Below are 12,295 nucleotides of genomic sequence, written 5' to 3'. Positions count from 1 at the left end.
ATTCGGTTCGGTTCGATACTTTAGTCTCACGGTTCGATATTTTTTCGATACAAAAGAAGAGAAATGTCCATGCCATTTTAACTTGTAATTTATTTATGTTAATTATGAACATTTGTTTAACCTCATAGTACAGTTTTCAAATGAAATGTTGCTGAAACATCAAGTTTCTCAGTGGATCTATGCTCAAAAATGCAGCCTAGGTGGAGTAGTCGAACACAGATCCACTGATCCTTTAACACAGAGCATCTTCAGAGGACAAGTTGATAAAGTAAATTTAAAAAAATCTGTATTGTTCGAAATAAGTGTGTATTGAACCTAAAGAACTGTATTGAACGGTTCGGTATGGGTACATTATGCAGTTCTGTATATATATATATTTTCTTGATTAATCTCATTATTATGCACAAAATATTTGTTTTAAAAGTTTTAAAGCAAAAAATGCCCTGATGAATCCAGTGACCTCCGCCATGTTTCTGGCGTGGCTGCAGCTTGGATTCATGAGTGGCTGCGAGTTGCCACGCAACGGTTTGACAAAAAGGCTCTCATTGGATAAGAAGTGTGACGAAGGTCATCTAAAGCCAGTGGTGATGAATATCCCGCCTCCCCGCTGTAACCACTGGGTATGTGTGAGTCTGTGTATGTGTTAGCTGCCTAGTTTAATTGTTTTCCTCAACGAGTCTTTTTTTTCCCCCCATGGGTTGTTGTTACGTTTGTCTCCTGTTTTCACTTTATTCATTCGTCATTCATTTCCGCTTCATTATGCAAATAAGGTGGGTGTCTGCATGTACAGTATGTTTCTCCCCTTTTGATTTGCTGCTGTTGAGCTCATGCAGCTTAAGCAGGTGCAGGTGGTTTCACTCTGCCTGGTCCATGTGCAGATTGATTGTGCATGCCTGCGCTGTTAGCTGTTTTAGGAGAACACACCTCCATAACTACACATCAGTTGCTAAACTGAAGCAGCACAGGCATTCACAATGGATCCGCACATGGATCCTGCTCCTTCCTGTCTATTGTCCAATAGGAGAGGAGCTGACCCAAGAAGGGCCGCCCACCTTGTTTACATAATGAGGCAGAAATGCTCAACGTGAAATAAAAACAGGAGACAGAAAAATGTAAAAACAACATATGAAAATAAAGACACAAACATTTACCATTTTTAGGATGAATCTACATGTTTTTTCTAAGAAATAAAAACAAAAACAAACGTTTTTTTAAACCATCAAATTTAAATTATATGATCAAATGTATAATTTGTTGGAACTAATCTAGAACAACAAATATGAAAAGTCAATTAAATGATAAAACATGCGGTAAAGTTCTCCTTTTTAAAATGAACTGGTACATTTTTTGTGTATTTATTTATTGGTCCATTTATATTTTTCAGCTTTTATTTTTAATTATGTCAGTTTCATTCCTCCATATTTTCCCACTAAATGTAACACAAAAAACTGTAGATGGCCAACATTCTTTTGGCCTTTGTTAAGCACAGACAGTTAGCTCATCAGTTCGGACAGAATTATGCAGAGGTTGTTCTATCTACAACAGGTAAGATGTTACTTGTTTTTAACCGTTTAATGAACACAAACCTCAACTGTCAACTTCACATTGAAGTAAACGTGTGGAGGCCACTCACTTTTCTTTGCGGTAGAAGAGGCGGTAGGTGGTTGGAAGCCCACCGTCGGATCCCGGCTCCCACCAGCAGGTGAACGTTTCTTTTTCAGGAGACCGACAGTTGGTTAGAGTGGGCTTCCCTGGCAGGCTGTAGCCTAAACACAGACAGGAAGTACACAACAAAACAGATCAGTATAAGACCACAACACATTCTCACTCCCGAGTCGTCACATATTGACGTTTTTCAAAGGTCCCTTTGCGTCCAATTTTCACGCATCAGGTACCCCCCTCGCGTCAGTCCTTGCCGCCCGCGGCTTTTCCGGGTTGCGCCACCAGGGGTCTTTGGGTCGGGGGTCTGAGGTTAACATTAGGGATCAGGATAAATGGTTAAGTTTAGGGACTGGGGTCAGGGATAGGATGTCTACAGTGAACATTAGGTAATTTTAGGCTTTGCAACACGTAGTTGCCATGAATTTCCTACATTTTCTAAAAATGGTTAATTTTACGTATCAGGGTTAATGGTTAATTTTAGGTACTAGGGTCTGGGACAGGATGTCTAAAGTGAATACACGTAATTTCACGCTTTGGGACGGTACTATTTGTGCATTTTCTACACTTTGAAAAATTACGACAACAGATTCCGCCCCATCCCGTCAAAATATGACGCAAGGGGGGTACCTGATGCGTCAAAATTGGACGCAAAGGGACCTTTGAAAAACGTCAATATGTGACGACTCGGGAGTGAGAATGGGTTGAAGACCAAACACGTAAAATGAAGTATGAAAAAGTAGGCAGATTAAATTAAACATATGCGTATTCACCGAGGTAAAAACACCTGCTTCATTGGTACCTGTAATGTGTTAATTATGCAGCTCTGTCTCCTGTTTCCTGCTTTAACAGCCAGCCAACTACCAGGCATTTCTCAGGTGTCTTAACTCATCAAAAATAATCTGCTAAAAGTTTTTTTTCCTTTAGTGTAGCCGCAGGCAAACACCTGCTATCTGTGTGAAAAAAAAGACTGCAATAAATAGAATTTCTCTGGATGTAATTAGTCTGCCACTCCTCACATTTCTGTTCTCCCAGTTTTAACCTTTAGAGTGACCAAAGTAACTATTATGTCTACGTGTTCACCGGCAAAGGATTTGTACAAGGATTACCAACGGATTCATTTTTTTTATCCTGCGTCTTCTTTCAAGCATTGTTTACTGGTCTGAACACTTCAAAATGTGTGGAAAAAAGAAAACCAAGTAAAACTGTGTTAATTTTTACAGAAGATAAAGCATTTGATAAAGCAAAAATATTTGACTTACATTGGAATGCTATTCCTTTCATTGTGTCTTATATGGTTTGGGATTTAAGAACATATTCCTCACAAAACTGCTGAGTTCTATTTGACACGAAATGTGGACTGACCTTTAAGAAGACCTTTGACACAGTTACTTCTAATGATATAATAAAGAAAATACCAACTCTTTCATCCACAGACGTCAAGTGGACAATAAACAAAGTCAGAAAGAAAATAATTTTGTGAGAACTTAAGTTAATGTTTCACTTTTGCCCCTGGGTTATTTAGTTTATACATTAATGACCTGCCTGACGTTTGTCCTACTACTGTAACAAAGGTATGTGAAGGTGATAAATTTACATGTTGAAAACAAGCAGCAGAAAAACAAAAGAGATATAATTCAGATGCACCTGCTTTGGAGCTCAACTACTCCAAGGTTTACAAAATACAGAGCTAGAGCTCACATTACACCTGTTTTACAGGCTCTGCTTTAAGTAATTAAGAATTTATTTTAAGGTTCTTTTGTTGTTTTATGTTTAATCTGTTTATAGACTTAGGCCTGCTTAATTATAAAATCCGCTTTTACGAGCTCTGCAGTTCCTTCAGGTCCTCTGAAAGAGCTCTTCTGATTTGACCTAAAGTTAAAACTAAAACCCCTGATGAGGCATCTCGTGTTGTCCTGAGGACCTGAGATCAGCTGAGTGTCTAAAAAATGTAATAAAAAACTTGCCTATTAGGCTGGCTTTTGCTAAATGTTGTCAAGCTTTGCTTAGTCTTACTGTACTATTAGTTTGACTTAATTTTTTTAATTAAATGGAGTTTATTTACTCAGTTTTAACTACTTATATATTTATTTTTTCAAGAAAAGTAGCTTATAATGATGTTCAATAACATTGATTTCCTTTCTGATTCCAGTATCAAATAAAAATCTGGCTGTTATTGTTGATACTGATCCAACACTGATACCTTGTGCAAATACACCTATTGTGTCTGAAAAATCTAAAGAATACAAGACATTGGAGTGATTTAATTGTTTATTCACTAACCCAGGAGAAAGAAAAAGTAGTTTCCAACAACCACATATAAAGTTTAGTCACTCATTGTTGATACCTAAAACAGCTGAAGTATTAAAGTTTTGAAATTTGGATTTTAGAATCAGAGCATCTGGTATCAGTGGTCCTGATATTTCAGTATCGATCAACACCACTAATACATTATAAATATTTTATTTTAACTTCCACTCACATTTCCTCTCTTTCTCCTATTTTAATGTTGCAATTTAATTTAATAAGTTGGTCTAAAAATGTCTCTAAAGTAAGGTGTTGTCACAATGCAACAACTTGGATACAGATGCATAAAACTAAACTGCAACCAGCAAAAAGTTCTTTTTTTTAGCTGTAAAAAGGTGAACTAGTGTGGATTCTGAAAATGTGATATTTTAAGTAACTTTTCAGGAAAAATCTTTCTCAGTAGGTCTATTTCTGGTTCACTTTCTGGATCAGTTTGTTCAAATGATTGGTAATAAACAAATTAGTGGATCCAACTCAAATACCTGGCTTTGTTAAAAGCTGAGAGCGTGTTTGGTGTGCAAACTAAGGACAAACACTCACTTGTTCCCTTTGCGTGCGGCGTGAACAATAGCAGCGACCAGAGAATGATGACTCCCTCAGCTTTCTTCATGGTGGCACCACAAAGCCTCGACTGTGGGACGGAGCAGAACACAAACAAAACCCAGGTGAGGATGTGGAAGGAACACCTGACCCGCGCACTCGACAAATCTCTTGACCTGTAATGTTTGATGACAAAGAGAACCTGTGCTGGGCGAAATCCTGTTTGGACGACGCTAAACTGCTGCCCAAGCTTTTCAAATCGAATCTCATGTGACAACGAGAAATCTCGAAAGCTTCATTATCACTCAGTGTTGAGGATGACTCACAGCTACTACCACACCAAGTTTTCAGCGCTATAGCACCATTTGTGTTGGAAATTAGCTGCAGTGGTCATTTGGAATGGGGTACACTCCATTTAAGTGTTTATCTACTCATTACTTTCTGAGCGTTTCATTAAGGTCCACCCAGTGGTTCTGCTAATATTTTGCTAACACGGCACACAAAAAAACAAAAACGTAGACACGGGCAGAACTGTGGTGGACAACGATAAAGCAAATAGTAAAAAGTTAATTAAACAAATGAGAGTGTAAAAGCCTTTCAAACACACTTCAGTTTGGATTAAAACAACATTTTTGAGCACCTCAGCCAGCTGGAACATGTAACAGAACTGATTGCATAACCTGAGTCAGAGCTTTGTGATGAGATGAACACAGCAGGAGGCTGGTTAGTGTCACTTACCACTGTCTAGACCAGTGTTTCCCAAAGTTGGGATCGGGACCCAAAGTGGGGTCCCGAAACATCAAGAAGGGGTCCTGAAAAGATTTTCGGAAGTAATTACATTTTTGCCTTAGTTGTTACAAATGAGTGAGGTTAGTGTATTTAAAATGGATAAATGTAGTATAAAAACTATAGTTACTATGCCCATGTTTAAGTGACCTGAAATGTTTATCATCCAAAAACAGTTGGGGGCACAGGTCTCTGCTACTGTTATTTTGTGGGTCAAAAGCTGAAAAGTTTGGGAACCACTGGTCTAGACTTTCTTTCTCATAGTGAAGAAACCAGCATTTACCAAACCAGGTTAAATAATTTTTACTCTGTATGATTTTTTAAATAAGCGAGGGTAAAACTTAAAGAAACTGAAACTAAACGCTTATAACCCTAGTTCAATTTGCAAAAAAAGTAGAAGCTAGAATTAGCAAAAAAAAAAAAAAAGACACATTAAATAGAAGTATGCTGAAATGGATTTCAGAGAATGTTTTTGAGGTAATTGAATGTATTTTTATGGAGTTTTTCCTTTGTTATTAATAGGTTAAAGAATTAAAAATTAGAAAGACAAATACTAAAAGTCGTACCACGTTATTTCTAATAAAGCCGAACATTTTGTTAAATGGATTCTGAATTCACACTAGGATATATTGTGGAGGTGAGGTCATAATAAAAGTTCAGATTCACAAATAAATAAATAAATAAATAAATAAAGTCAGGTTTTCATTTGTGAATGACTTTTATATCTGTTCAACACTTCACATGCTGTACAGAGATAAAGCTCGGGTCTGAATAGGTTCAGAATTCGTTCAAGGCTGCTGGTGAATAAAACACAATCTAGTGCAAACAAATGTAAATGTATGAAGACAAACATTTTCTAATCCTTTAATACTTAAAAAAGAAGTAAAATGGAAAAGTTTTCCTTACTTTTTCCATCTTATCTGGATGTGAACAAAATAAAACTGAGCAGAAAAGAAGAGTATAAAATTGGGCACTGAAAATCAAATTTTCACAAAATATTTGTTTGCTTGTTGAAATGAGAGGGGGAAGCAGGTAATCTGTTTACAAAGATGTACTACCTCACTAGGAACTTCTTTAGTTTCACTATAAGTCACTGTTGTTTTTGGCTTGGATCTTTTCCACTCTGCGTGTAATTCTTGTTCCTATAATGTTCAGCCAGCGTTCAACCAGAACACGGACCAAACACTTCCTGCTTGTGCACTGCCAAGTATTAATAATGGCTGATAGTGGAACATGAAGGCACAACATTTAAAAATAGCGCTTTTGCTTTGTTTTGTTATTTTTTTTAAGTCAGAAATCTGAAAGGGCTTTGAGCTATGATCATCTTCTGTGACAGCATGGTAGTTGTTTTGGTCAAACCTGGAAAAAGACATTATGCACAATCACATGCTTTATTGCAAGCTGCCATGCTCACTCTCAGCTACCACCACATCAAATTTTATGTGCAATATCTGTAAAACTGACTCAATTAAAGATACTTTTGAGTTTCCTAAATCAAGCTGGCCGCCGCAGCCATCTTAAATTGGATTGACTCTAAAAGTTAATCAGTTGTAGAGCTACATCTAAAGATTATTCCCTGAAATTTTTATAAAAAATTGTTGAGTGGTTCATGAAAGATTGTGCTAACAGACCCAGGTGCTGGCTAAAACTTTTACCACCTAGCTTCCTGCAAATCATACCACATTTTCTCCGAGTGAGATTTTCTCAGAAGAACACTAACAGAGAGCTTTTACAATGCGGCAATAAAGGGACCATAACATGTCTTGCACATCAGGTATGTAAACACAAGATGTATTGGGAAATAAATCCCACAGAAGACAATTTCCAACATGCTAAGACTCACTCTGGCAGATCTGAATTAGTGCCAAGTATTTTCCTGACTGCATTTCACAACCCTCGCATGTGCCTCCAGGTAAGTTCGACAATAATAGTGTGCTGCTGCTGGTCACGGGGTGTGGCTGCCTGGGCATGTGTTGTCGCATCAGGTTTGCATGAGAACTTCAATTGAAATTGTGCAACAGTTGTCAAGTTGTCAAAAAAAAAAAAACATTCAGCTCTTCTTTTTCTGCATTTCTTTTATCAGACGTTAACTTTATGCCATCACTATAGCTAGACCGTGTTTTTAAGGCCTTAAATTTAGCAACGTCATCGTGATCTGATAAGTGGCATTAGGATCAAGGCGCTAGATTAGCCTCTTGCTACATATAGTCGTCTTATGTAACCAGTAGTCGTAACTGCATAAGCTGCTAAGGGGAGAAGTGCTGGTGATGACAGTAAGGTGCTTCATTCAGAATGGGTTAACAAAAACATTGCACAAAACGTTTCAAAATGTGTCTTTTTTTTGTTGTAACAGTGCTTATTGTCAATAAATCTTTTATTGTTGGGGGACCTGTTTATGTCCCTTAAATGACATTTGTTAGAAATTTGTGGCTTGAGTAGCAGTGCTTTCTGCTTGTGTGTGCTGTTCATTCCAGAGTCGCAAACACAGCCACAGAGACTGACTTGCAACAAAATGATGCTTGAAGAATGAGACGACATCCCACAGCAGTGTGTGACAACGAAGGCAAGCGGCATGACGAGGAGGTGCCAGGCTGTTTTAGATGCATATGGTTCTTCCACATGCTACTGAGGTCTTTTTCTTTCTCTCTCTTTTTTTTTTTTTTTTTGCTGAATAAATGTTTTCTTTCTTCAGACATCCAATCCAGTGACGACACCAAACAAGATTCAATAGCAAAAGAAGCTGTGTGACACGAGCAGAGAAGATTTGTCAAGTGTTTCATGCCCTTGAAAACATTTTCTTTACAATTGTGGCACAATTTTAGTGGGAAAACAGGCTTTCAAAGGGGTACAAAATTCATAAGAAACATTGTTACAAAAAATTAAAATAAAAAAGTTGTTCAAACACAATTTTTCTTTTTACTTTTTGTTCTAAGTTTATATTAAATTCTGGGTCTTGATCTAATTTTTTTTTCTGACTAAGACTTCTGACTTTCTTGTTTCATTTCAATCGATTTCAGTTCTGGACATTTTCAGAGGAATGTTTTTTTATTTGTAAGCCCACTTGACTTTGATCTATAAATCATTCAGACAGAAAACGGTTCCCGGACCCACAAGATGAACCAGTTTTGTATCAACTCATGACAGACAACTTAGCAAAGGATTTATTTTAAACTGTACCTTTAGACCATTTGTTTCCAGCAGCTGAACACAAAAACATCATTTGTTCAAATCTGTTTTCATCTAAAGGACTTTAAAAGATAAAGTTCATTAAAAAGGACTAACCCTATCAAGATCATTTTAAAATCACTACGAGCTGAAAACGTAAAGGACAGATATCACGCAAAATGCACTTTTTTAGCCATTAAATACAATTTGTTGTTTACGTGGAGTCTGTGGGAGTGCAGAACATTTTAATTCAATCTTTCCCAGTGCTGCATAAATGATTTCATATTCTTTTTGTGTCATATTTTAACCTGTTCAGATTTCTCTATTTTCTATTACATTTTTTGAGCTGTTACATCTAATTATTTGGGAAAGAATTGCCAAATAAACAATTTGTTCATCTTCATTCTCCTCTGACTCTAGGTCTTTGTTGATGTCTTTTAATTCATTTGTAAATAAAACATTTTTACGATGCTAGATAGACATAAACCTCTCTAACAAACTGGAATGAACTGCTCTGGAAGCTGGAGTGGGGNAAGAGACAGCCACAAAACGAGTTGATCTGAGACTCACCTCAGAAAAGGGGTGAAACAGGGGCTTGTGGAGTTACAATAAGGAGGAGTTCAGACCAAAGCATTGCAGTTCCACTTTATATTGACCCCATCTGAATGATTTCCATGTGAAAAAGAAGGATTTACAAGCACATGTCTCTTTTAATCCATTAGTGGTTTCCAAGTTGAGGTGTGGACCCCACTGAGTCTTGAAACTCTTGACTAGCGGTTTTGAATATACAGATATTTAATTATCTTAAAATATTTGTCTTAACTGTTACAAAGCGATAAAGCCTAGTCATAAATTGAAACTAAATGTTATGATAAAGGAGGATCTTTGTTAAATGGCTTTCAGCAATGTTTACATATTTCAACCATCTGCGACATTTTTTATGTGGGTTAAAGACTGAAAAGTTGAAAGAAACTCAGCAGCAAAGATTCATTATATGAAAATTCAGATTTTTGACGAATTTGTTCTGTTTTCTTAAAATATGACATTCTGATCATCATTTTTTTTTTTAGCTCTCCATTTTACATTCAGGTCCATTTTATTCCATTAAAGTAGGACTGGACAGAAAGCAAGTGAAACATCAGCCAAAGTACACAGAAACACGTAAAAAAAACTTTGATAATGTTTGTTGAATATCCTGCTGTTCAGTTTGTCTCTTGCTTTCTGCTCTCCAAGCACACCTGCTCCTCGGTGCCAGTTACCAAACCTGTTGTTCGTCGGTTCCTTTGTTCTTCAGCAAATACCGTCATCGTTAGTTTCAGTTACTGTACTTTGACAAGCATTTTTCCTTTTGATCGTCATTATTTCAGCACCTCTAATAACTCTAATTAATGAGGATCACGGAATGAGAGGCATCGGTCCCGCCTCTCAGACTTCGTATGGGTCCTCATACGTGGCGTCCATCCCGCCACCATGACAACAAGCATACACATGAGAGAAAGGATGTCTAAGCAACCGCATGTACACAACATGCAACTCGTCATGCAGGTGCACATAGAACATGAGCAATTTCACTGAATTAAAGATGCAAGAAATAAAAGGCTTTGATGCAAGTGTCTCTTAAGGAGTGTGCAACATCCACCTCCTTTCAAGCCAGAGTTTTAGACTAAAATCATTTAGGTTGAGAAGTGATAGAGTTGTGATTTATTGCGAGATGTCTCGCTTACAATTTGTGTGAATGACTCTGCTGCTATCACCTCAAACTTCAGCTCAGTATCTGTAAAAATTGACGGCTGTCACCTCCAAAAGTTAATCGCTTGCAGTCGAACATCCGGTGATTATTTTGTGAAAGTTTCATTAAAATCAGCCCAGTGGTTCACAGGAGATTTTGCTAACAGACACGAAATACACAAGCACACGTAGACGCAGATGGAAGAAACTAGACAAGTTGAGGTGTGAAAAGGCTAAGAGTTAAGTTCAGACGAATTGCTGAATTATTTATTTATAGTCTGTGTTCCTCGGTGTCCTCTCAAATTCACAAGGTGAGAAGAGGATGTGTCACATGACGCTTGTGAGCAGGTAGGCATCATCTGGCTCGAGCAGCACAACCTCCATTTTTTTTCTAAACGACAAGTACAGTATGTAAAGTTGCTTTCCTCATGCATAGTCAAAACATTCTCAGGAGGGCTGACCAACACAGCTGAGCTACAGCAGCTCTCAGTTTTTTTTCTTTCTTTCTAAGAACCTGTTTCTCTTTTCCATCCCCTTTCTGGAGAACAAGCTCACACTATAAACTCAATGATTTACACCACATTTATGCGTTCCAGTTTTATATTAACTCAAATTCAGCGCAAAATATAAAGTTAATGAGACAGTTTATGTTCTCATGTTCTTTAAAGCTCATAACCAGTCAGTTCATTTGTCCTTGAAAGCTCAGGTATTTGTGCACAGGCCGAGCAGCACCCATGTGGATCAGCAGGTTTGGCACGTCTGAGGAGTGATTCACTGCTGCAGCAGTTTTGCGACGGCCCATCATCGTCTGTTTAGAGGTAAATTTACAGAACAGTTTGTAGTTTTAGTTTTGCCTGTGAAGCGTGTGCCTGATGTTTGGCTGGGGGAAAAAAATAAGAAAAAGAAAAAAATAGACGATATCAGAAATCGCCCCGACTTTTCTCATAATCTTGGCCTGAAATCCTGCTCGAACTGGAACAGGCTGAACACTTCCCGGTATTGTAAAAAAAAAAAAAAAAAAACGGTTTGAACAACAGCACAAACACTTTTCTCGGAACCACCCCCCCCACCCCCATATGGGTAGTCAAGGGTAAAAAGTAACACGGAACAAAATGAAGAGCTAATGGTGGCGGCGGCATTTTAACTGCGAGGTAACTGGTCCACTTAACCCATGACCTAATGTCAATTAAGTTAAACTTTAGTTCAGGTTTTAACACTTGTACTTGTAACACAATTTTATAGGTTATTGGTTTCTGTGCTTTATGAACTCCACATTCTTCAGGGTGATGTGTTTTTTTCCACTTGTTTATTGCCCACCGTTGAAAGGCACAAGACAGATTTTTTTTGTCTGTGTGTGTGTCTGTGTGTGTGTATTGTCTGACGGTCTGTTAGCAAAAAACCTCATGAGCCACCAAATTAATTTTAATGAAACTTTTAAAAACAATCATTAGATGCACACCTACTAATGATTAACTTTTTAGAGTCAAACCAATTTAAGATGGTTTCCACAGCTATGCAACAAAATTGGCCACAGCTCTGCCCATTTTAAAGATATTGAGGTCAAATTTGATGTAATATAAGCTAAATTTCCTTTATTTAACATATTTTGAGCATTAACAGGAATTTCTGACATTTTTTATTTAAAATTGTGACAACAATTGTCACTGTCACATGTACCTATCAGTTAGCAACAGATCTGAAAAAAACCACTGAACAAATGTGAACGAATCTCTTAAAGGATTTATTAATTTGATGCACATCTACAACTCATTAACTTTTGGAACTCAGATAAAGATGGATGCCACAGCTTACTGGTTTTATAACACAAACTGAATGTAGTATAGCTGAAAGGCATTCGCTACACACACTTTGAGGACTTACAAATTGTGCAAAACCTTGGGATATCCCATAACGTTGCCTTTTTTATTTATTTATTTATTTTTAGGACTTGACCTAAAACTGTCAGCTCAATGTCTCAGTTAGTAGAGCTGTTGCCTCTCAGCAAGAAGGTTGCTGGATCAAATCCTGGCCGGGAACCTTTCTGAGGAGAGTGTGCATGTTCTCTCTGTGCATGTGTGGGTTTTCTCCGGGTACTCTGGTTTCCTCCCAC

General features: G+C 37.5%; 1 protein-coding gene across 1 annotated transcript in view; it reads right to left on the bottom strand.

The window, feature by feature from the left end:
* The window catches only part of prlra (prolactin receptor a), a 33,207-nt gene that overhangs the window by 19,323 nt on the left and 1,589 nt on the right, over nt 1-12,295 (bottom strand). Inside the window, exons 2-3 of the mRNA XM_014009316.1 lie at nt 4,507-4,597; nt 1,634-1,766 (exon numbers count right to left, since the gene is read on the bottom strand). Of these exons, the coding sequence (XP_013864770.1) occupies nt 1,634-1,766; nt 4,507-4,576 (203 nt within the window). The 5' untranslated portion in view covers nt 4,577-4,597. The remainder of the gene's footprint in view (nt 1-1,633; nt 1,767-4,506; nt 4,598-12,295) is intronic.

Source organism: Austrofundulus limnaeus, unplaced genomic scaffold (assembly GCF_001266775.1).
Source record: "Austrofundulus limnaeus strain Quisiro unplaced genomic scaffold, Austrofundulus_limnaeus-1.0 Scaffold57, whole genome shotgun sequence".
Lineage (NCBI taxonomy): Eukaryota > Metazoa > Chordata > Actinopteri > Cyprinodontiformes > Rivulidae > Austrofundulus > Austrofundulus limnaeus.
The sequence above is the reverse complement of the archived record's forward strand: the minus strand, read 5'-3'. Positions and strand labels throughout refer to the sequence as shown.